The 25,754-nt window shown below is 39.0% G+C and overlaps 2 protein-coding genes and 1 long non-coding RNA gene across 3 annotated transcripts in view; 1 reads left to right on the top strand and 2 right to left on the bottom strand.

The window, feature by feature from the left end:
* Positions 1-8,238, top strand: part of zhx3a (zinc fingers and homeoboxes 3a) — a 20,311-nt gene extending 12,073 nt beyond the window's left edge. The window contains exons 2-4 of the mRNA XM_025059992.1: positions 3,556-5,249; positions 5,282-6,503; positions 6,916-8,238. Of these exons, the coding sequence (XP_024915760.1) occupies positions 3,755-5,249; positions 5,282-6,503; positions 6,916-6,949 (2,751 nt within the window). The 5' untranslated portion in view covers positions 3,556-3,754 and the 3' untranslated portion in view covers positions 6,950-8,238. The remainder of the gene's footprint in view (positions 1-3,555; positions 5,250-5,281; positions 6,504-6,915) is intronic.
* Positions 7,273-11,022, bottom strand: LOC103386319 (uncharacterized). Its single transcript, XR_522306.3, has 5 exons — positions 10,951-11,022; positions 10,435-10,635; positions 10,165-10,274; positions 9,720-9,788; positions 7,273-9,250 (listed from the first exon to the last, which is right to left on the bottom strand). It is a non-coding gene; the product is annotated as an uncharacterized LOC103386319 (long non-coding RNA).
* Positions 11,023-12,448: 1,426 nt separating this feature from the next.
* Positions 12,449-25,007, bottom strand: top1a (DNA topoisomerase Ia). Its single transcript, XM_008320519.3, has 21 exons — positions 24,828-25,007; positions 24,374-24,398; positions 20,165-20,261; positions 19,443-19,551; positions 18,587-18,633; positions 18,409-18,501; positions 18,252-18,321; positions 18,071-18,162; positions 17,850-17,965; positions 17,661-17,782; positions 17,447-17,569; positions 16,589-16,776; positions 16,362-16,506; positions 16,004-16,147; positions 15,343-15,528; positions 15,196-15,264; positions 14,960-15,074; positions 14,707-14,834; positions 14,420-14,514; positions 14,179-14,328; positions 12,449-13,772 (listed from the first exon to the last, which is right to left on the bottom strand). The coding sequence occupies exons 1-21, from the start codon at positions 24,858-24,860 to the stop codon at positions 13,670-13,672; spliced, it is 2,250 nt and encodes a 749-aa protein (XP_008318741.1). The 5' UTR covers positions 24,861-25,007; the 3' UTR covers positions 12,449-13,669.
* Between the last annotated feature and the right edge of the window lie 747 nt (positions 25,008-25,754).

Here is a 25,754-nt window from a genome sequence, read left to right as displayed (position 1 = left end):
TCCCTTCTACTCCTCCATGATTTTTTGGTGCAGAAGAAGCTTTACAGAGATAGAAGATTAAAAATGAAATCAGTTTTTTAAAATCTTTTTTAGTTTTTGGCGGGAGCGTTTGCCTTTTCGTAAAGATCATTAGTCAAAGCACTTCTGGGAGCGTATCAAACATCTTGACATGTGTCAATACGCACAGCCATATGTAATTGAGAATGCTGTCATTTTGGGGTTTTTTTTTTTTTTTTCAAAATAAAAGCCTATCTTTCCATGCAGCCAGAACGCTCCAGTGATGGGGAGCTCTGAAGTAGAGAGAAAAGAGCGCCCCCTGCCCCCTCCTCCTGTATTTGTGTGAGAACACTGAGTTTTACAAAAAAGTGGTACAGTACTGTGCCAGAGCTTTGTCAGTGTGGATGGGCAGACAGATGTGTCACATGTGCTTCACTACAGCCTTCTGTTGCATCTTAATCCCTTGTGCAGTGGAACAAACTTGGTGAACACTGTGTCCTCACCAGGGGGTTCATTTAGCGAGCTGTCAGAGGGTATAATGACCTCACTGGTGGCAAAACATACAGCACAGACCCGATGTGGATGCAGTGAACTAGGATTACTGCAAAAGATGCCGGTGACCTACTTTTTCTGTTGTTTAGTTTTTGATTTCTTTAATAAAAAATTTAGGGCAAAATCCCCCAGTGAGAGTCACTGTCTGTCAGTCTGTGGGTCCTCGTTTGGTTCAAGGTTCAGTTCAGTTCAAGTGCACTTGTTTTCCCCCAGATTTCTCCTTTTATTAAGATTTGAAAACTGAAACGCAGATTCTTTAAGTATGCTAACTAATTGTCTGAATGTAGTAGACTGTGGCTGGAAGCTCTTAGCAGTCTGCCCTCACTGTACGATCACCTTCTGTAGGCTCCATTCTTCTATCCCTGGGCGCCTGTGAAAGCCTGCTGACCTAGCCTCTTTCCTTAGATTTACAAATTCAGTGAAATGCTGGATCATTGCAGCAGGAAAGCAGTAGCGCTGGGAAAGAAAAGATTCAATTTCCTCAACAATGTGGTTGTGAGATGCAGCAAAATATAAAGCTGGTGACGATAACAGTCAAAGGAAAACGTTATATTCCCTGCATGATGGGTATTTTAATGAGGTGAGCAGTTTCACCTCTGGAGAACAGGTGCATGAAAGGCTTTGTTTGCACTTGCTTATCCAAAACCTTAATCTCAGTCTTACAATAAGCATTTCCCCTCCTCCTCAAAACAATGTAAGCATGACGAAGTAGCCAAAAAAAAAAAAACTACGAAACTCAAACTTAAAGAGGGAGTAGCTCACAAAGAACATCTAGTCCTACAGCTTAAATATTTAAGTCACTTTTGGTTTCATTACTTCCTGCTTGTTTTTGATTTGGGGTATTGTCACCTGGATACATTTAATTTAGTTCTTACTTAATTTGTGTACATTTTAGTCATTTACAATAAAACACTGTTTTGGGGAGAAAATAAGAGTAAAAAGTTAAAAAAGATTCTCAAAGATTATAACAGAAAAACAGAATTTGGGGAAAAAAATTACTATTACTTACAATTTACTACATACACTACATAAGTGCTACAGTTTTCTAAGTGGGCTGTCTGAATGAATGTAAGTCAATGCAGAGTCCTGATAGGAGGATCTGACAATATTGGTAACAGTAGATGTAGTGTGTGTGTGTGTGTGTGTGTGTGTGTTTTATCTTGATACAGTGTAGAGAGCACTGCTCTACACACTGTATTGTTTTACTTGTTTTGTACGCCTGTGTTCCTATTCTTTTTTAATAATATTTTTCTCATTAAAAGCAGATGTATTGCTGACACGGGTGTATCCATTGTCTTTCTCCACATACTTTACTAAATATTTGCAGCTTTGTGAGGTAAAAAAAAAAAAAAGGTTTTTCATATATAAAATGGAAGAGAGTTGTTGACTGTCTTTAATTAAGTCCTTCTGGGGACTGGAGCGTGACTGAGTGGAAAAGCCTTGGTTGTTTCTCGCTAATAGATTTTTTAAAAAGCAGTTACCTGCATGTTGTGATTAAATGCAGGCCGATGACATCAAAACAATTTAGACGGGGTGAGTGAGAACACATGGCTTCAGATGTGTTTGCAGGATCTCAGCTTACAGTACATGGGTCTACACAAGTTACTTGAGAATCCGACGATTACTGCACGGTTCAGGACAAATGCTTGAAAATTGTTTAAAAGTGTGATTCTTTTTTCCCCCATCTTTCCAATTTTCTGTGGACCTCCAGAGCCCACGAGCAGCGTCTCAGGGGGCTTCCAGCCCCCACTTTGAGAACCGCTGGTCTAAATAATTTCTGATTTACTTATATAATTACTCAGTATTACTTGTCAGGACGTTAGTATTAGGTTTCTATTTAATATTTCTATTTGGATTATATGTATAGTGGTGATTAAATTTATTTTTCTATATTCTATTTATATACATGCTAATATGGTTGAAAATTAGGGACTTTAGAATTTTATTTGTGGTAACAAAATACCATTTTGTGGAAATAATAGGATCAAAATATTCTATATTCTTATTCTTGTGGATGAAATTACAATAATTTCTCAGAAATGGGTGTAAATTGTGCACCAAACTAACGCATGACCATGAGCTTCACCGTAAGGAAGTTTTCACCTTAAGGTGGTGTGCTATTGTTATGACAGAGTTCTATTCTGTCCTATTATCCACCATTTGACTTGTAGTCAGTGGGAAAACACTGAAACGACCGGCCTGACCATATGATGGGAAATCTACTCATTATCGTTTCTTTGGTTCCTTTGAGGCCTTGAAAATCTATGTTTGCACATACTCCCTGTTTCTGAGTTTCTGTTCGGCCAGATAATCCCACAGGTGGCGATGATACTACTGAAGGCACTCGCCCCCACTCATATTCTTGTACGCACACACAAACGTATCCAGCTCACTATACACGTAACATGCACTAGCTTGCAAACGGGCCCTCTCGTACAGACAAGTGCTTGTGTTGCTCTCTGTAAGACCTGCGCCCCGGAGCTTCATTAACGCTTTGATAAAAACGTTTAATAAATTCTCCAATAAACTCTTCAAAACGAACAACGTTGTTCATTTTCTGTTTTATTCTTTATTCCACGGTGACTGTTGACAAAATTGCCAAAACACTGCACAAAAGTTGTGCAGTGTGAATACATGTAAAATGTATCATTTTAGTTTTAGGTGATGCTGCTTGGCTTTATCAAGCACTTTGGAGGTGCTACAAATATAGTATTGATTGATTAAAAACAAATTTATTTCCAGATAAGAAATATTTAGCATGAAAAGACAATTGCTGATAAACAGCACCCACACTGATCAGTTTGTTTCTATTTGTGTTTTGGTCAAGTACAGGAAAGTAGATTATACATTTTATGTGTGTACTTTTTATGTTGTCAGCCATGTCCATGTTCTGGACAAATCATTTATTCATTGTATTCTCTGCTTTTTATATCATTTATTGTTCTCCAGTGACTGAATCAAATATGAGTTTGGATTCATGTTTGTCTTTTTTCTGTGCTCTCTCAGCATAGGTTCCCTGGGAGCTGTTAAATGTGTCCCCGTGACAAACTTAGAGTGGCTGAAGGCATGAAGAAACACTGTGATGTCATAGTGGCTGGTCAATGACTCTAACCTTCATTCAACCCTTTCCACTATCCACCTGCCCTCTGTTCTCATCACACTGGACAATTAGTCACTCACTCTCACACCAACACGAAGCTGCACCATGGCCAGCAAGAGGAAATCCACTGTACCCTGCATGATACCATCCAAATCCAAACATGTGCGTGAGGAAATCATTCTCGGCTCGCTACCAGAACTCCTACCAACGATCCCAGAAGACAGCATTCTTAGCATCTCTGGAAAAGAGTCTGGTCATTACTCCCACAGCTCATCCAAATCCGAAGGCAACAGTGAAATTCAAAGAGGAGGTACGTACAGCTGTTCAAGTTGCCGCTTAGAATCCAGAGATCTCAACTACTTTTTGGATCACATGCACAACTATCACATAGACTTCAGGGCCCAGCCCACCTTCTACTGCCTAGATTGTAGAGTGTCTGTGGTTCGTTTTGAGGCTCTGGCTCTGCATAACGCCAATGCCCACCCCAAGATAATGGAAGGCTTGGTCACTGCCTCCCTAACGGTCAACACCAGGGACAGAGTAACAACCGTGGAACAAAGTCTGTTTGCTGACAACGGAGACGATTGCAGAGAGTCTGGAATCTCCCTGACCAAAACACCAATCGCAAAGATGAATAAAGGGAAGGGAGAGCCGAAAAAGTTTGTGGTTTCTCACACTGTGGAGGTACGTAAGATAGACACTGGAAAGGATGTAAACCCCAACATGCTGACACATGTGCCTGAACTCCTAAACGGGGCCCTCAGTGTCCCAGGTGCCCCAGCTATGCCGAGGAATACTGTCACTCATGTGATTACGACAGTTTCCAACCAAATGTTTCACCAGCACACTCCTTACTTTTCCTCTCACCCTTTCTCCAATTCCAATAAAGACCTTCCAAAGGTGATGATCCCCCTCAGCAGCATCCCCACCTACGATGCAGCTATGGACACCAGCAGCTTTCTCAAGACATCCTTTGGCAAGTTCCCCTACCCTACCAAAGCTGAACTCTGCTACCTAACGGTGGTTTCGGAGTTCCCTGAAGAGCAGATCAAACTTTGGTTTACTGCACAAAGGCTAAAGCAAGGCATAAGCTGGTCTCCTGAAGAAATTGAAGAGGCCAGAAGAAAGATGTTTAACACTGTGTTCCAGGGTGGAACACCTCAGAAGCAGCCTGCTGCACAACAGCACATCAGTCCTATTATAACCCATCACACTGTCACTGCCCCGCCTGGATCAAAAGGACCAAATTTCCAAATAGCCAAAGCTCCCTTTGGTAGTATGAAATCAAGGCCTATCGGAATGATGGGCACACATCCCAGTTTGTCAACCAACCCCCACGTCACCAGGGTCTCGTATTCCACTTCAGCCATCCCTGCAAGATTACCAACAGTAGTCAGAACGACACAGGTACTAAACCAGAACAATCAACCCACTTTGGAGACAGACAAGAGCAACGGCATTGGCCTAGACCTGGCTGCAAACAGTGGTTTTGTAAGTAGCACCAGCAGCAGTCAAAGCAACAGTAGCAGCAGTAGCAGCAGCAGCATTAGCAGCTATTCCAGCAGTATTAACAGCGGTGAAAACTTAGTGCAAAACAGCATCCTGATGAACAGCGTCAACAGCATCACAGCGTCCTGATGAACAGCGTCAACAGCATCACCACCTGCTCTGCCAGCATTAGCAATAATGATGGTGACAGCGTTGCTGACATGAATGGCAAACCACATGTAAAAAGCAAAAGCTTACCAATCAGACTGGAGCGATCAAACAGTTCAGAGAGTCACGTGATCTTCAACAACACCAGCAACTCTAGCAGCACCTGTAACAATCACGGCAGCGGCAGTCCACTGAAGCAGTCAAACACCAAAAAGCATGACGAGGAAAACAACAACAAGAACCACCACGTTCACAAGTTAAACAACAACAACAACAGCAGCAGCAGCAGCAGGAGCAGGAGCAGCTGCGAGTTCCCAAGTAACACCTGCAATGACAATGTCTCCAATCTGAACCATGCCAGCAAAGCCCCAACTGAAAGTGCCAGCACCACAGTAATAACACCGAACACCTCGTCTGCTGCAGAGGAGGGGGTGTGCAAGGACTTCCCCATTAAAGGTATGTCAATCTTAAAGCAACTAATCAAAGAGGGCGAGTCGGTGGTCGTGGAACGGCCTTGTCCAGAGCTGAAGGTGGACCCTATCAAATTTAACTTTAAGAGGCTGAAGATGAACGAATCAGACAACGCCATTGAGGGTCAACCTCAAGAACATAAGCCTGAGACAGCTGAAGTATCTGCCCCTCAACTGTCCTTCTTGCCGCTTTGGGGCAACAAGACCCCTCAGCAGTTGCACATGCTACGACAGGTATTCTCCAACATTCGCTGGCCTAGCAGTCAGCAGTACGAAGATCTCAGTGTCCAGACCGGCCTTCCCAAATCAGAGGTGGTGCGCTGGTTCAGCGACAGCAGGTACAGCCACAAGAACGGACAGCTGAAGTGGCTGGAGACCTACCAGCGACCCCCCACAGAGGTAGAGGAAGCAAGAGGCCACGGAGAGAACGAGGGTGGATCCCTGAGGGAGCCGCAGGCAGCCAATAACAAACTAGTGGAGATGGACATAAGAAAGCACCTTGAAGGAGATGCAGGACTGAACTCAGGGCAGCAGATCGTATGGCAGGATTCATACTCGCCGCTGCTAAGTCTGATGGGAAACGGAGGCAATGGGGAGCCAGGCCAAGCCAAGGAGTCAGTGCAGCCTAAAGTCTTGGAGGATCCCTGGTCAGGGAGAGCGAACGACCTCCGGCAGTCTGCTGCCAACCAACCACACCTTGAACAACAAACAGATGCCAACCAGACCAGGTACTGACCTCATGGGGGGTCAGGGCGGGGGGGTTGACGATTTACCTTAAACATGGAAATATTTCCATAAAGTTTATTTGATTCTCATTTAAACTCTCTTTTTTGCTTTCGCCTTCTTTACATTTACAACTTAAAATAAGATGAGCCAACCACCAGTACTATATTTTACCAACTAACTAAAGCTGCACCATGTGCCTCTCTGTCCTCTCACATTGAAGCTGCAGCCACCGACGCCACAGCTTTTTCTGCAGGGAATGCCTTTACAGTGTGTCCTTGGAATGGTTTCCTCACCTGCAGCTTCAGCCTGTTAATGCTGTTAGACCTACAGTAGACGATTCTCTTCTCACACTGCCTGTGTTTAACCAGTCCAGTTTGAGTCTGAATGTTAATGTTATGTGTGTGTCGTTGACAGGGATGGCCTGAGGATGGAGCTCCTGGAGGTGTGATGAAACAGCCTCCACCAATTTCACCAGAGGAACATGACATCCAGAGGTCGTTTCGCTCCCCTGGCCCTGGTCGGAAAAAAAAAAACAACAAACAAAAAAAAAATAAAGAATGGAGTGTTGATAATGACAGCAGATGTGATTGTAGCTGGACCGCTGGACTCTGACTGTAACTGTGAATACCCCTCACTCCTCTTTCTCCTCCTACTGCCTTTAGTTCCTGCCTCCGTCAGAAGAAAAAAAAAAACTTGTCACATTTGGGTTGTTGTTGTTGTTGTTGTTTTCAAATTAAAAGAAAGCCTTTCATGCTTCGCCATGCTTGTGTGGGGGAGGGCGCACAATGAAGTCAATGTAAGGGATCAAAGGAAAGAGAGAGCGAGAGGACGCACCTTGACTTGAATGGAACAAGTGACTTGAACGAAGAGGAGATTAGGATTAGGGCTGATTGTGTTGTATTTGGGTCGGAAAGAGAGAAAAGAAAACTTCCTTCGGGGATGAATCTGCACTATAAGATGGTTTGTACTGATTGGACATAAAAGAAGACGTGTTAAGGATATGTTTGTGTTGGCTTTGTGATTTTATTTTTTACTTTTTTAGCATCCAGTACTTCAGCACTGCCTTGAATTTGTATTTTTCCGTTATTTGCTTTTCTCCGATTTGATTACTCCTCTATCGTCACTGTAAGTCCAGATGCAATCGAAAACATGTTTTTACTCAGATCTGTGTTCATGTTGTGTCATGTCGTAGTTTGGCTACACGCAAGAGACTATATACTGTACAATGCACTAACAAAGGCAGCAATGCTTATTTAAAACCAACTCTCACACACACACACACACACTGCCCCACATTAAAGGTATTGACAGCTTTGTGGAGATGGATACACTACAATGCCCTGAGAGAAGCCTGTCACGCTAACGTTGCCTTACTCAGCTCTGTCCATGTGTTTTTATGAGCCGTCTGTCTGTCACCTCGCTTTCCAGCTACTGTGCTGTCCTTAAGAAAAAAAGTTAAAAAAACAAAAAAAGATACATGCCAGTGCATCAGTGGTTACTGTTGGTATATATCTGTGAAAAATGATCTCGTGCTGCTTTCTGTATTCTTGGAAATGTTTAAACTTTAAGCTATAATTGTGTTAAATATTAACTGTCAAAAAAGAAAAAAACATGGTTGAAAGCAAAATTAACAATTTGATTCGGAGACAACGACAGAGTGAAATATCGTGCTAGCTAGAGAGCCAAATATGGAGATCTCTGCTCTCCCGAGAATTTTCTTGTATTTGTACCAACCTACAGTCACTACATGAATCCTATGAAGCTGCATCTTTGTCAAGCTGCTAATAGCTAGGAACGGTGCTATACTATCCAAAGTGAAAATTGGAGAGCAGTCTCCTACCAGCAGTGTATGCACTTGTGTTCGAATGTTACAAATTTATTTTGGTTTCAAATACTACAGTAAATAGAATCTGGACTTACGGTGTTATGATCACTTAAATACAGACAAGAAACTCTTTTATGAAATACTCTGATCATAAAGCACTGTTGTATCATCCTTTCTACATTTCTGAATCTTTACAGAATAAAATAATCACCAAGTAACACCGCCTCGACCTTTTTTTATTTTTTATTTATTTATTTATTTTTTTACCGTAAGTGAAAAGCCAGGTGTTTCGTGAATACCGGACAAATGACTTAGTGTGTAGAACGTAAAGAAACAAGAACAGTAGTGGGATAATGGGTAGAACTACATGCAGCTCCTCCTGCCGGTGAGACACCGTAAGAACACGCCCAACTGACCGCAGAATAAACTACAATTCCGCTCAGAATAACACTGGACGACACGACAAGAAAATTGACTTGGGTTTTTTTGTGCCAATGTGGAGAATACTGAGTTTCTAATTAAATATTTTGTAGGCTCCGATAAAGGAAAACAATGAGGAGAATGTACTGTACACTGTATATGTATCTGCAATTTATTACCGTTCCGACTGTTTACATTTACAGTATTCTTGCTCATTTCGATGAAACCCAAGTTTGAGCTTCGTCTTAAATGTCGCAATGTAAATCGTCAAATATACTTTTGTTTTACATTTCCTAAGGACCGCTAACACGTGATCATCTTATGACTGGTCGGTTCATAATCAGCTATTATTCACAGATCATTTGAGGTGGTTTCCTCGGGCTCGGCTCCAGTGCTGACAGATTCGTTTAGTTCGAGGACGGGACACCGTTGGCAACAAACGTCACTTCCAAGGAAGCCTGGCTTCAGTGAATGTAGCAGGGGGCGTGTCCAGAAGCTTCACTTCTGTATGATGATTGGACAAGAAGCGAAACTTTTATTTATATTATTGAAAGAGCTCTTGGCAAACCAGTTTCTATTTGTATGTAGTATATAATTTGGATTCTTCTTGTTTTGGGTTTGTATGACTCTTGTTTTATAATTATAATAATAATTATTATTATTTTATCTTTATTATTATTATTATTATTATTATAAATAGAAGGCTGCCATTGATGGCCCACTTCAATATCTACATTGTACTGTTACAGACTGTTTATGTTTAATTGTGTTTTTCTTGGACACTGCAGGGTTCACTCTCACCAAGTGCTAACACAGAAGACTGGGATTTTTTTACTGTACGTAGTTAGTCAGAGGTCAGTGCTTCTAGCTATGTACAGTGAACATGGTATTGTTCTGTGTAGTATTATGTCCTGTACTAATCTATAACAGTTTGTGCAGCATAACTACTGAGCAGTAAAGGCTCTGGTCCTACCCTGTCTGTGCTGAGTGAAGGTCTTTAGGATGGGTTGTGCAGGGTCTGCAGCTCTGGTTTGAGAAATGTCTGGAAATAGTAAAAATAAATTCAAAATGAGTCTGTGATTATTAATACATGTGATCAACACTGACGTTTAAAGACAGAAATATAACAACCAGCGTCTGAAAACTATATGCATACGTGTAGATTCTGGAATTTTTAAATGAAGAAGAATTGATATTAAAAGATGTTTAGCTTTTTATTTAACTTTTTCAAGTTCAGTTGGATCATTAAGCAATGAAAAAGGTAAAAATTTTAATTTTTAAAATCTTTAAAATTTTTCAAAGTATTATTTCTTTATTAACAGTTATCAAGTTTTACCTTTTTAAATATATGAAAGGACAACTGCGTTCCAGCAGGAGAGTAGGTGATGGGTTGATAACATTTTTAATAATGATTCTACCTTGAGGACTTTTGGGGGTAGTGAACGTCAGATTAACTGGGTTAGGGGTTCCTGTAGCTGCTGCTGCAGCGGTCATCTGGTCATCAGTGTCAGTCCTCTCCCTCCAGCATCTGAAACACAGTCAACACCTCATTAATTATATTTGTAACTGAACATACATGATTTAATTCCATTTTTATTCAAATGTACAAGTGTTTTTTTTAATATATGGCATACATTGCAGATATTTAACAAAAATACAATTTTAAGTGCATAGTGCCAGTTTAGTACTGTGAAGGTGTTTAAATTCCTCCATTCACTGAATGATGGAGGCCCATGACGGCTGGTCTGGTCCTGGATTTTCTGGTCGGGGATTGTAGCCTGGTTGAATTCAGCTGGACTCTGACAGCCACACTCCTGCTGATGGTCGTCACCTGCTCTGCCCCTGCTGGTTACCGGAGATACCTCCCTGCCTTCGTTTCATACTAGAGTCTGTGGTCAGTGAAAACATGTCCACAAACACAACTGTTTCTGCACCATCATGAGAGTGGCAACAATGATATGATACTCTGTTGTCGACAAGATTAAAGTTGAAAACACACAACGGATGCTAACGTTACTGAAACAGTGGAGATGTTTACGTTTATCCAGGTGGAGAGCGAACTGGACTAAAGTAAAACACACACCTGCAGTGTTGTTTAAGAACAGTTTCCCAGAGAAAATGAACCATGTTAGGCGAAAATGGAACATAACTTGGCAGAACACTGCTATGACAGTCTAAAAGAACCCGTAATGTTCTGTTCTTACCTTAACGCAGTTCATCACTTAGCAAAGAAAAGTCCGTGACAAGTTAAGTTTTACGAGTTCATTAACGCGCCGCGGAGCAACTTCCGTGGTCTTTCTCCAAAATAAAAGATTCAATGAGTTCTAAAAAGTCTAAAAAATAAAACACCAGTCAACAACAGGGTCAGAAATGGTACTCTTACTGTGCTTTTTAAATCAGTTACACCTGCAATGATACTCAAAAGGGTGCAATGACGAAGGTAAGATTACCGTATTTTCTGGACTATAAGCTGCACCCACTAATTTAAAAATATATATATATAAATTTACACATAAGCCGCACCGGGCTATAAGCCGCCAATATCCAGGTTGAGGAATGACATATTTACCAACACATTTCGACACGCAGCGTCGGTAAACAGCTTTACGCTAAGAATTCTATCGCAGAATTCTTTGCAGGGCTGCGGTGGAGCTGGAGACGATCCCACAGGTGAACAGTCGAGGGTGGGTTTACATCCTGGACAGGTCTACAGTCCATCGAAGATTACTGTCGTTGTTGTGGTCGTTCACCACTCCACGTTGCACTCTAATATTTTCTAATATTAGAACTTATTTCCAGTAATAGAATTCTTGTCACCCCGTTGCTTATAATACAAAGAGCAAAGAAAAACGAGAAAAAAAATTCAATTTGTGATCTTTGAGAAGAAAAAAAAGACAGTCAAGACAAATGCTATTGACGAAAAATTCTTCAGAATTTCTGACAAATATATTAAAGAGGTGGGGGAAAACAGCTCACTGTTGTCTGTGACATTTGTCAAAAAAAAAACCAAAACATTGTAGCTGAAAACGAATAAAAACGTCAGCCAAGACAGCTCAAAGTTAGCAGGCAGTTAAAAGCAATGAAAGAAGTGCTAAAATTAGCACTTCTTTCATTGCTAGAAGAGGGCAGAAACTCACTAAAAAGAATTAAAGTGAAAAGTGGAAGAAATAGTGTGTAGTGTTTGCTGTAAACCAAGTTTCAGTCCTGTTTAGTGTCTTTATATTCAGATATAATACGCTGTAAACCAAGTTTCAGTCCTATTTAGTGTCTTTATATTCAGATATAATACATATACATACACAAACACATGTACACATACAGAGGAGACTGATTAAAAACAGTTGAGCTCCTTTGCAAAATGACTGATTTCTGTCCGTTTTTGGCATCTCTAATTTCTTTGTACAGTAAAATGAAGTTGATTGGACAGTTGTTAAGTATTAATATGAAACTACTGTATATGCAGGGTTATTTGTTTGTTGTGATTGGCTCACATGATGAATGCTGGGACATTTGAGTTTCTAATTTGGTGGATTAATGCTAAACATTGTGCTAGTGAACCTTGACAAATGGAACATTGTATTTAAACAAAACACTGAGGAGAAGGGGGCGCTACATGCTCTGTACCTATAAAGAGTCAGCTGGACTGCTTTTGAAAAACTCATGATAGTTTCTTTAATTTTTCAAACCAGTCAGAGACAACCATGTATTTGTAGGATTTTATTAATTGTTCAACCTACAATGAGCATTTAACTCAAAAGTATGATCAAAGGCTATGACAAAGGTCAAACAGGAACAGGATGTTGACTTTACAGCTACTTACATCAACTTTCCTATTATACGTTGTAAAGTGGAATAAATGAATTCACATTAATGTTACATTATTTTCCGTAGTCTTTACACCATCTCAAAACAAATGGTAGAAATTGTAACAGAATGGTGAATTTTTTTTTTTTTTTTGGCAAAGTTCATGTCCCTCACAGAGCCCTATTGGAAGCAAAAAACACTTAATTTAGATACGTTAAATACATTTCATAGCATTATTTCAAGTAACAGGTAAAAAGGGTTTCTTTTCTTGGAAAAAAATTGTTTAAATTAAGTTAAAACCTGATGTGGACGGGGCTACGCAGAGATTTAGAGGGCCTTTGATAATCCATTGGATACTGATGATTGGTTCACATTTACACCAAAATAAAAAAAAAAAAAATTCCCTGATAGAGGATATAAAACAATGTATTCACATTCTGCTTGCTGGAGTAAATATGGACATGGATGCAGTTTCTCTCTCCTCTGCTCAGTCATCCTTTCTGTGCCCAACGTTTCATACACAGTCCAGTTTTAAAATGCTCACCTAAAAGAGATGCTCCCCCAGTGGAGGCCCTCAAACACACAAATGCACTCGCACACTTTAAAAGTCAGGCTCGCCTTACCTCAGAGGGGGGGTTGGGCGGTCTTAAGCCAATCCATTTGATTCAACTTTGTCTATTAAAATATAGAATTCATCAATAATACATGGCAGGGATAAAATGCAGAGCGAATGATCAAAGAAAACGATACAAAGCATTATTTCTCCATTTTTCTCATTCCAGTAGCTGTGGGACCACAGGGTGAACGTTCTTGCTCTCAAAGGGCAGAAGGGCAAAGGACAATAGATTTCATAATTTCCTGCCAGTCAGCTTTTGCCTTCGAACAGCTGTGGGTATGCAGGTCAGCCATAATATCTGACTTTAGATCAGATGTATGTTACCCATAACCCCCTGCTACCACTTTATGACAGCCTCATCCAATCTTACCATGTCGCTGCTGCGATTCTGCTCAGGTTTGATCAAACTCTGACCAGATCTGACCACGGAGCAAAATTAAAAACAAATAAAATCAGTTGAGCTAAAAAAATAGTGTATCAAGTTAAAAACACAGACTGGGATTTTAAAACTCATAGTCTTCATCTGCCATGTCAATGGCCCAGGCAAACTTCTCACGCTGGGTTTTATTGTAGATCTTTTCGACGGGAATGCCGTTTTTCTTGCACCTGCAACACAAGAGTTAAGCAACACAAAATTGTCAGTTTTGTTGTCATTTCGCTATCGAGATTTATTATATATACCATCATTCCTTAATACTGTTTGATGTGTCTGGTGGTTCCACGACAAATTCTATGAAATTTCAGACATCTTTTACATTTAATCCTTCAATCAAATTAAAGAAGAGAGCAATCCAGATATGAAAAGGCAATTAATTAAGCTTCTTTTGATTGATATATGTCTCTCTGATGTGTCTAAAAAGATCATTTCTACTTATTGATCCTATTTAGTTTAAAAAGTACAAAGGGCAACACAAGCCAGGTCATTTGAATAGTAGCTCCTAAGCCAAAATAATGTGGCCTCTATCTAACACCTGAGCAACAGACTACAAACAGAGAAAAAGCTGTGCTTTACCAGGCCACAGAGATGCGGGGGTCCAGATAGTTGAGCTTGGACGTTCCAAGGGCAATCTGCTTGTTCTCCTCACGGTCTGTTGCCTGAACCTCCAGCTTCATCAGTTGCTCTTCTATCCTCTGAACGGCTTTCTTCTTCGTCTCCACGGCCCTAATCAACCAAGCCAGCAAATAAACGTTTGACAAATCGTATCAGGACTTAAATTAATTCTCTACACTTCTTTTTTTTTTTTGATACCCACTTTCTGGATTTTTCATCTTTTCGTATTTTGGCATCTGCTTTCGCACTCTTCAGTTCTCTTCTGGCATCAGAAAGCTGGTCCCTTTTAGCATCAATCTGCACAAAAAGTCACATATGATGTCACTTAATGTTTGGACTAAGAAAATCGAGTAAAAACTGAAATATTTTTTCCTTTAGCCTGAATAACAATTTGATAAAAACTTAAAATGTTTTATAGTTGTCTTTTTTTTTATGGAATGAAAGCATGTCTCTTCCATTACAAAAACAACATCAATCAACTCTTATTACCTTGGTCTGCAGATTCTGCATAGACTTTTCAAAGGTTTTAGGTGGAGCCCTCTGGTGGTTACACAGGATGGCCACAGCTCTGTTGGCTCTGTTGTAGGACAGAATCTTTGCTGGAACGTTTTCATCCGCTAGAAGCAAAAATTGAAACATTTTATTAGATTAACAATGGGGGTGATGGGGGGGCACAGAACCAAGTCAACTCTCAGAAGTAAAGACACAGTTTATTGAGACGTATAAGATGGTCAATACGCACCATTTGTGAGCTCCTTCAACTGCTGCTGCAGAGTGATGGAGGCGTTGTAAGTACGGAACACTTTGGCTGTCAGTCCATCCATGAGCTCCTGGAGGTGCTTGTTCAGAATAGAGGTCTGGAGGGAAATGGCAAGTGTTGTTTGTGTTAGGAGAACTGTCCAGAAAACAATGCACTGCACAGTCTGCTGCTCAGAAATAAACTGTTAAATCATTTTTTAAAGATTACAATGGGCTTACATTAAGACGATCAAACAGATCATCGTCAGGTTCCTTGTTCTCCATGAACAACTGAAGGTTCTTAAATACCTGAAGAGAAAAAAAAAACGTAAACACAAGCAAAAGCGACACAGACATTAGAAGGATAAACATTTTAAAAACACTTACCCTTTTCTCAACAGGAACTTTGTTGTAGTAACGAATGGAGTCTTTACCGAGGAAGTCGAATTCCACTACATACTCCTGACCCTCATTCTCTGGATGAAGATTGATGTGCTCCACTCTCAGGGAGCAGCAGCCCACAGTGTCTGCCGTCTCTCCTTCCTCCTTTTCATTGCCTGCTCTCAGAGCCAGCTAGTACACATCAGGACAGAGGGGTTTAGCGTAGCTAATAAAAACATGCATCACTCTCTAGGCAATATCTTAGCCTCACTACCTAAAACAATTACAATATTTTATAACCACGATCAAGTTATATATACAGTCCAAGTCATTGTGTACTTGTTTCTAGTGTCTGAATTTCAATTAGTGGGAGGCCAGTGTTCCAGTTTGTTATAGGCTGTTACACAGTATTAGGAGCTCAAAGCACTGTCAGGGGAAATAAAGCAGTAAATATGTGCTGTTCTGATGAAGTTAGCAAAATTCAACTCCAAGAGTTCCATTAACTCGAAAGCTAAAACAGGAAGCTTTAACGGACATGTTGACCAATGTTTAAAAAAATAATTTGGTAATTCAAACATTCTCAAATCTTAGAGAAATGTCATTGTTGGACATGGTTTGTGGAGCTATGTGATTGATTACAGCATGTGTGTAAAGGCCACCTCCTCACCTTGTCAATGAAGTAGAGTGCCACAGCCCTTTGTCTAATCTTCATTTCCTTGGATTTGAAGTCCTCACGGTACTGGTTCCTGATACGGTCCACACATTTTTTCAGTCTACGGGCGGTCTCATATTTCTGCCAGTCCTTTTCACCCTGCAAACAGCACAGAAGGAAAATAAAATTCAACTTTAATTTACAGTTTGTTTATGAAATAATAAATATCATCAATGTGCACCAAAACACAAGAACAGAAGAAGCCTTAACGTCATCAAGAGGGAACTAAGATTTATCAGCAGTAACTTAGCAGTGATTTTAATGCCAGTTAAGGCCTTGTTGTAAAAACAAAACAAAACAAACAGAACCCCACCTTGATCCTGGAGCTCGGGTTGAGCATGATGTACTTGATGGAGCCTTGTATGTTTTCCGTCCACGACACCAGCCAGGTCACCTTGTTGTCATGACGAACTTCTTTCCACTTTGTGCCTGGAGGTGGCTCCGGATACTTTGAGTCTCTGCGTGTAGAAAAGATTGTTTTGAGAGATTGTACATACACACTGACTTGGTTTAACAATGACATGCAGGACTGTGTCTCACTTGCTGCAGTTGATGATGATGTCTTGAGGTCTAATGCGGCGTTTCAGCATGCCCATTTTAGGATGGTCTCCACGGCCACGGAATAATCCCGGAGGTTCAATGCGGAAGTTAGCAATACGCTCTTTATGGTTGTCCATAATGCAGAAGCCATACTCTTGCAAGATGCGTTCATTTTCCGCTTTAATTTTCTACATGGAAAAACAATGTCATTCTAATCTGTTACAGCATTACACAAGTGAAATTCCACTGCACCGTCACAGTGAAGGTTTTTTTGGTTTTAATATGCAACTGGGACTATTTCTTCTTCAGAGCCTGTTGCCAATTATGGTTGACTTCTGCGCAGAGCCACGTTACTGCCCATTTTATTAAGTGATTATGACTATTGGTTAAATCAAATATAAACTATTACCATGAGCCAATCAGAGGTATGGGTACAATAGAAAACATGCAAAACGAAAAAAAGAAAAAAACATCCTCCCAGGGGATGTCAACCTGAATATGTTGTTCAACTATTTCTGGTAAATATTCTCAGTTCCACATTCCTATTTTATTTACGTCTGTCTTCCCCACTGGCTGTTGCCTTGAGCTGCAAACCTTAAATCTGGATCTACTGTCTATGTTTTTTCCTATTAAAAAGGGAAATGTTATTTACTCTTGTTGCCAAAGTATGCACTTAATTCTTAACCTTTAGGATTTTTGGACGTAAGAGTTTTTTAGGTGGTAATATTTTCATATAATGTCACGACTGCAAGGTCCATGAGACAAACAGTGTTTGGGAATTTGAACTGTAAAATACAAAAGCTAATGTTTTTATGTTGGGTTACAAAAGTACTACAGAGTATTAACCAAAGAGCTTACCAGCTTCTCCTCCTTGGACATTGCCTTTCTGGCTTCAGACTGTGCCTTAAAATATTCTGACATTTCAGTGAAGTTACATTTTTTCAGGTCTGTTATCTTTGCCTTTTCATCTGTAGACATTTCCTGCACACAAAAACAAACAGACAAACATGACTTAATAAACAGGACACTGAAAGACCAGAGCACTGAACTAAAGCAAGTGCTGTATCTGTACCTTCCTCCAATCTTTAAAAAAGTTTTTGCGAAAAATATCCTTGGTGGTGTACTCGTGGTCCAGCATCTTTGCAAAGAAAGTCGCCACTTCTTCAGCTTCTGGACTTAGCTTCATTGGCTTACCTATTGTTCAAAAGTTGATCAGCAACTGGGATTTTCATTTCAGACTTGACCCATTCTTTAAACTCACCATCATAATAAAATTTGACATGGCTAGGCAGAGGTTCATATTGTGGAGCAAACACTGGTCCTTTGTGTTCCAGAAACTTCCATTTGACACCATCAGTGTATCTCTCCTCTTCCCACCTGGAATTACAAGACAAACTTAACTTAAAACTTTGTCCAACAAGTAAACAAGTGCATGCCCATGTGATAGATTTTAACATGTAGGTAAGTCAGAAGATGAGTCACCATTTCCATTTATCCTCTGGTTCATTCTTTGCCTTTTTCTTTCCTTCAGTCACTTCACCTTTTTTGTTTTTTGTCTTCTTTGACTTTGTGTCCTGTGAACAGAGGAAAACAAAGTAACTGTAAGCAAGTTTAAACAGAGTCGACATTGGAGAAAGCCAAAGACCATGTTTTATTGAGATACCTCTTCTAGTTTCCTTTTCTTGGGCTTCTTGTCATTTTGAGTTTTGATTTTCTTCGGCTTAATGTCATAGCTAAAAATAAAATTGAAACAAAAGAGGTGTTAACCACAATAACAAACAAAATCAACAACTTAATGACTGTTGGCATCAATCACTTACTCTACATCGTCATCGCGTTCTCGTTTTAGAGACTTCTCATGTTTAGGAGGAAGGTAAAAGTCGTCTTCAGGCTCAGACTTCACATGTTGAGGGCTGCAATAAAATTCAGAAATGGCTTCAAAATAAATCCTCCACATGAAAAGAACATAACAACACAGGGGGAAGTGATGACACAAACCTTGCAAAGCCATTTTCTTTTTTCACCTTTCCGTCTTCCAATTTAATCTGAAAGGATGCACAAATGAAGTAAGTGTCCACCATGTGCAACAAAAAACAAACAAATCCTGTGCTTGGAGCTCCATCTATTGGACAATGAAATAACTTCGACAGGTTAAGAGGTACTTAACAGGTTTTAAAGCTTGAATTTGAACTCTTACTTCCATTTTTGAAGACAGGGTGTAAGATTTAAGAACAGGGACAGTTCTGTAGATGCTTAGCTTAAGTTTTATAAGACATTATTTTAAAAGTAATGGATACAAATTTTTGATTTCAGTACACAGACCATTGTTATTCTTATCTAAGTTAGTGTTTGCCAATCTGGCAGTATAATAAACTTGCAGGTTTCAAACTGGAGAACCAACCATATAAGTTTGAGCAAGAGTCAGACATAGAACAAGAAGATGCCCTAAAAAGCCAAGAGCCAACACTGAACCAGTGGTTACATAGCAGTTGCTTATAAGTGATGCTAAGGGCTGATCTTTGCACTGGAGTGGTGAAATTGGGAGCTAACCAGTGAGGGGCTGAATTATAATAGTTGCACATTCTTGCCTTATTATTATTATACATAATTGAAACAAATGTGTTTATCAAAATAAATAATTAGATAATTAGCATGTGTCCTCTTTAACACCAGACAATTAAAATAAATTCCAAGTGTTCTACGAATGAACTTTATCGAAAGCTAAGTTAAACTGTAACCAACTGCTTTCAATACTTCAAACCTTACGTACATGATTACACAGTTCAACATAAAGTATTTGAAAACTGAAGACACACAACATGCCCCACACCTTATCTTCAACAAAATAAGTCACCTTTTCTTCCTTCCTCTTCTCTTTGTGCTTGTCCTTGTATTTGTCTGCACTGCCATCTTTGTGCTTCATCTTGTCCTTCTCCCTTTCCTTGTCTTTGTGTTTGTGATCACTAAAATTAAAAAAATAAATAAATTAGAAACATCTTCAGAAAAGTGGTAATGAAGTCAAAGTAAATGTCAAATAAGTAAAACTGTACAACCGTGATTTAAAAAAAAAGTTTTAAGCCATATGTACTACTGTAACAACAACAACAACTGTCCACTTGGCATGTGAATGCACAGAACATTTGCTCAATCTTCTTCTGGTGGACATAAAACCAATTGCAGCGCATCGCTGCACAAGAAAATGTATACAGTTCTTTTTTTTGAAGAACATTTTAGGGAAATCGGTCCAAATTGCAAACATCACCAGATAAGAAGAATATTTAGACTTTGATTAAAAAAAACTTGAACATAAACATTTGGTATCTTTTAACAAGATGAGTCACTGTCTTTTTTTAGAGGGGAAAAGCCTGCCTTTACTTTTTGCCAAATCAGCATGTTGAAGTCATGTAGGCAGAGCAGAGGAAACATGACAGAACAAGACACAGAAGTGGTGCAGCAAACCACCAGTCTAAAAAAGATACAGATAACTGTCACCCACTGAAAAGCGTTTGACAACCTCCACTCATCTGCCGAGCTTCAGTCAGTCTGCCACTGGGGCAATGTGTGAGAGAGACCAACCTGTTGCCATGCTTGGATCTATCCCGTTCCTTATCTTTCTTGTGGTCCTTATGTTTATGTTCCTTCTCTTTGTACTTGTCTTTATGCTTGTGGGAGTCTGAAAAAACAAAACAGTATTACCATCTTAAAACAAACACACATAGACAAGTACAATACAAAAATAGACTGTTTTTCATAGCTTTATTATTCCTTTATACACATAGGTTCAAGAAGTGTCCTAATACTCACAACCTACAATTCTGTCAAACAGACTGTAAACATTAAATATAATCCGTAGTACGACACCACCTCCTACCTACACTGTGGAACCACTAAAAAAAAAAGAAAAGCTGCCACTGGATGTGTCATTTATTTGCATCACCCACAGCCAACACACTAAGGTTTGCAGAAAGGGCAAGACCTGGAAATTTACAGACAGAGGATCTTAGGTCGATTAAAAAATGTGTTATGTTATTGACAGTTATTTGTTCTCTCTCTCTCTGTGTGTGTGTGTGTGTATTTGTTATTTAGTTTATCATAGAGATGTTTTATTAATATAGAAATAACACTTTTGTACACTTCTAGTGGAACAGCATTATCGTTGGTGACTGATTACTTTTTACCTATATTTGTCACTTTAACACTGTCAGTTGAACATCATTAAAGCAATTCAGTTTTTTTTTGCTCTTGAGAACTATGCCAGGAAAAATTAAAACACTGCCATAGAGCAAAGCTTTGCCAAGCTCTGGTGGTTTTTGTATATCAGCTTGCTAAGCCGCAAATACATGATATAGCATATCCAAACATAAAATTGAAATACTTTATATATCTGATGCCTGATTAAGCCATTTAAAATTAGATAGGATATCCTGTGCATGCCTAGTGTTATATTGGTGTCATAACTCTTCAGGAAATGGCGGGAAAAAAAGTTCATCACACTGAGGATACCAAGCATTATTATTATTATATTATTTTCTTCTCATCAACAAAAGGATTCTTCAAAATGTATTGTGTACTAAACAAATAATTCAGGCATTTTCATATTAGAAAACATCAATAAAACTAAGGACAAAAAACATAATCTTCAATTAAATTTTTCTCTGAATGATTAACCCAAACTCCCAATTTGATAGTAAGCAGAACTGTCACACCATTTTTGGATTCCAATCAAGACAAAAAAAATAATCTTCAATTAAATTTTCAATAATGTTCTGAAGACAACATTAAATGCATAGATTGAATTGCACCACCTGAACATTAAAATAAAAAAATGGAAAGCTAGAAGATTTATTATTGAGTGCCGTATTTGTCCAATAGTGGGGAAATTGACAGTGTTTTATTGATCGCACACTGGGGAATTCTTGTGTTAAAAGCAGATCTACTGAAACAGTCGGACCCTTGGAGGCGCCATGAAGTACATGGTTGCAACTTACAGGCTGCTACAAGAAAGGCAGATTTGGGGATATGTGGTTCCTTTGGGATTCAAATGCAGAAATCAAATAAATATTTATATATACATACTCATATAAATATATTAAGTGGGAAATTTGTCTCCTTATTCCTTAAGTATAAAACTATGCTTTGTGTTATCAATAAACTATACAGGGTCAACACTTTGATTAAAGCCTAAAACGTTGAGCCTAATATCTGGTACTAAATTACTAAACATGTGGGCATACGCAAGTATAGTTTAAATTAAAGGGGAAATTGTTTGACTTGTTCTGCCATACATGGTACAACTTTAAAGTTTTTAAACAGAGCTCTTTTAAATGATCATCCATTTTAGCCAAGCAAAGATATACAAAGTCCCATTGACATAGTGTTCATGATTTAGATGCTTCAGATATCCAGGAAGAGGGATGCCCAAAGGGAGTGCTGGTAGAAGACAATAGAATACAAAAAATACAATATGAATATAATTCTGTAGTTTGTAGTTGTGATTTTATACTGCAATTACTATCTTGTACCATATATGTAGATGCATTAAGTATATGTTGGGATATACAGTATCCCAACATATACTGTATATATACAGTACATTCAGTTTAAATGAGTGAATTTATATTTAACCATTTTAACATATGTAGATCACTTAGGCCTGATCAACTGAATAGTAGCTCCCAAACTAGTGTAGGCACCCCTGTCCTAGAACAATTAGCCATCCCTATCAATAGCAAAGCTGCTGTCATTTTTCTGAAATGCCAACATGTTTTAGGCAACACTCTGTTGAAACACAACAGGGCCATTTCAGGCCTGATGGTGGAAAAAAATATATAAAATTAATTTACAGTCCAACACCAGTGTGAGGTTTTGGGTTTTTTTTTTAACATTAAAATACACTTTGTTCAATGAGCATTACATAACTCAGTAGCAGAAGAGTAGGAACTGAACATATACAACAATGTGTAAAGTCTACTATTTTATATTTGCCACCTGAAAGATGTCGTGAGTAAGCGTTACCACAGCAGTAGCTGACATGTTAGCTAAAGAGTCAAAGACCAAGGCAGCAAATTATGTTATATTATGAAGTCTATTTGCATAGACACATGGTTAGTTTCTTTGACGCATCAACATTCAAATGAATGACCAGTCGAACACTAAGAAACCAAAACTGCAGCAAACAATGTTTGTGATCTGAATAAATCTTTGAAAAGATCTAGTATCATGGTTTTTTGTACGGATGGAAGGCTGGAACAAGGACATTTCCAATTATTCAACTTCTGTCATCTTCAAACATTCCTTTGCATTTTCTGAATATTGTAGATGTCACTAAATGTGTGAAAATAACAGCATAACATATTTGGTCCATAAACTGGAAATTCAGTTTGCGACAGGGAGCAAACCAACCAGAACACATTAGACACGCAACTAAGAATTTAGCTTCAAATTATGGTGGAGTTCTGTCTACAGATAAAGCATACATATTAAAAGTACGCTACACAGTTAGTAAAGGGGTAGGTTTAGTGTTCAAAACATGCAGACAAGGGTAACAGTTGTTGTTGTTGTTCTGAAGTTGTTATAAAATACAAACGTTTTCCAAAAGGGTTGTCATCTCAAGCGTTTTAAGTCTTTTACAGTGGACCACAGCAGTCACACCAAGTAACTTTCTTTATTGACCCAGTCTGCATATTGTCTTGTAGTCTTAAGACCAAGACAGAAACTACAGAATTAGGCACATTTTAACCAAAAACAACTTCAATCATGCAGCAAATTTACTTTTGCAGTTTACTTGAGTTTTACAAAGTTTACATTTCGCCATCTTCAATCAAAACTAGGCAATTTTAAGACAACCTTGCTCCACATTTTATCTTCTCATTTGGACAGTAATAGTAATTGAATTATGTGAGATCCAGTGGTGCTAGGTGCACTGTCCATTTCCCAGTCATAAATAGGTAAATGAAAAACAGCTTGCAAGCTAAAGACAAATACAGAGAACAAATCATCTATTAACTTGTAAACACACTAGAAATTACTTAGGCGTATTTATATTCTTAGAGAAACATTCTTAGAGAAACAAAAGACTCCATATATATTGGTAGGGGAAGCTTCAGAAATGTTTTGATTCTTCCAAACTTCACATTTTAGATTTTGAGCAGTGTTATAACTAAGAGTGGGATCTTTAAAAAAAACAATAGTGTGTTTTTAATCATTTCTCCTATGGTGTATTGATGCTGAATCAGTGCTGCCCCAATTAAAAAAAAATTCAAACCAAGATTATGAAGTAACAAAAATGATGCCGGGATTAAGTATTCTCTTGATGACTACCTAGCAATGATCATAATAAAGCCTGTGCCCTCGCTATTCTCCTGCGTTCAGCCATCTGCACTTCACTGTCTAAGTTCAGCCTTCAGCAGCAGCAGCAGTCAGGCCGCTACACGAAAAAGAAAATGGCGCAGAGACTAAGTCCTCAACCCCCAAACCCTCACTTTCAGGGAGGAAATACGGTACATAAAGCATGAAAACAAATACAACCAATACGGAAAACTGAAAAAACACCTCAAGGTGTGTACAACTAAAGGTCCCAATGTTCAAAATAATATAAGGAAAGACCTATACAAGACCTCCTTTTTGAACAATAGGCGCTTGTGAGTGAGACAGAGGACTTAGTCTCTGGACGCCATTTCTGCTCTTTACTGAGAACTAACGCAACTACCCGGTTGCTCAACAAAAACACACAGAATTCAGTGAGAATACTTGTTTAAACTCTATATCTGAACATAGTAGACTTACCATTGACCCGGGAGCCACAATCAATCTGGAAAATAAAAAGACAAATTAGTGTTAACACAACGGTGCCGCTAACTAGCCGGCTAACGAACTTCAAACTTGCTGAACAGCACAACGACACCTGGCTAGTTAGCTTTTGAGGTAAACTAAAGGGCTAATGTGAATGGAAAAACAGGCATAGCGGCTAACGGCTAACGCCGGCTAATGCTAATATCCATGTAGCGTTTCTCCACTTTGTCTTTGGGTCTAGCAAACCTCAAAGCTAACATGACTGCAAATTTATCGCAAATTTCCTTGCAAAATATAGGTTACTGCTATTAATAACAAAAATGAAATGTGGGCTAGTGACAAGCTGTCCTGTCAAAACCAAACAATTTTACCACACGATGTCAAACTGTCCGTTAATCAGCTGCAGAAGCGGTGGTGACATTTAAAAAAAAACGGCAATCAACTTTACCTGATCCTCGTTGTGGGAATGGTCCCCACTCATTTCCACAGCGTTTATTGATTAAAAACACAACAGATGAACAACGTGGAGGGTTAGGGAGTCGGACTATGTCAGACAGTACACACCGGCGAGTGGATGCAAGCAGAGTGAAGAAGAAAAGCCACGGCAATGTCTCATTTTAGACCATTGCGCCTGCGCGTCAATTTAAATGGTACAGAATGGCGTGGCTCCTCCTCCTTAGAAAACGTGTTGCTTTGCTGTGCTCATTTCACCATACAGACAGTGAGTGACTGTACAGGCATTACGGTTATAATTAAAGTTCCACTTATATGAGGCCTTACAATATTTTAGCAAGGAATTTAACCACATTTATAATTTCTAAGCATAATAACTTTGTAACTAATCCCACTAACTATAAACAGCTAACTTAGTATATTTTATGGTCTACATGTTGTGAAAGTAATGTAAAATATTTTACAGATACCTTTCTACACTCTCTGTACAGCCCATATAGAAGTAGGCTTTCTGCACGGTGGTATTGTTAGATTATCAAATTAACCTTGTATTGTAATGCTAACTTGTGAAAACCGACAATGATCCTATAAGAATGAACAAGGGTGGTGTAGTTAGGGTTTTTTAAGCAACAATATTTGACTTCACCGCTTGATGGTGGTACTCTCAACACTGCCGACGTTAAAGAAACTTACGTTATTCTATTTTGCTTACGAAAAACAAAGTTCTATATTTGATTAACTAAGCACTTTAATGTCCAGAGATAAAAGTCTTGGAAATTATCTGCTTACAGTCATTTCTCCAAGGGTGTGAAAAACATTTTTTAAAATATATTTCTTGAGGTATATTATACACTGTATACAGTATATTATTCTTTACTTCAACGAGAACTCGGTAAGCTTGTAGATCTGTAGAGGCAGCTGA

Source organism: Cynoglossus semilaevis, chromosome 11, assembly GCF_000523025.1.
Source record: "Cynoglossus semilaevis isolate Cse_v1.0 chromosome 11, Cse_v1.0, whole genome shotgun sequence".
Classification (NCBI taxonomy): domain Eukaryota; kingdom Metazoa; phylum Chordata; class Actinopteri; order Pleuronectiformes; family Cynoglossidae; genus Cynoglossus; species Cynoglossus semilaevis.
The sequence above is the reverse complement of the archived record's forward strand: the minus strand, read 5'-3'. Positions and strand labels throughout refer to the sequence as shown.

What these genes read in the sequence shown, in the direction of transcription:
- top1a (XM_008320519.3), bottom strand. Translation starts at nt 24,860, where the DNA reads ATGAGTGGGGACCATTCCCACAACGAGGATCAG. An exon ending in GAACGCGATGACGATGTAGA is followed by an intron (nt 18,322 to 18,408) that starts GTAAGTGATTGA and finishes TTTTATTTTTAG; the next exon opens with CTATGACATTAAGCCGAAGA. An exon ending in TGCAGAATCTGCAGACCAAG is followed by an intron (nt 14,515 to 14,706) that starts GTAATAAGAGTT and finishes CTTTTTGTGCAG; the next exon opens with ATTGATGCTAAAAGGGACCA.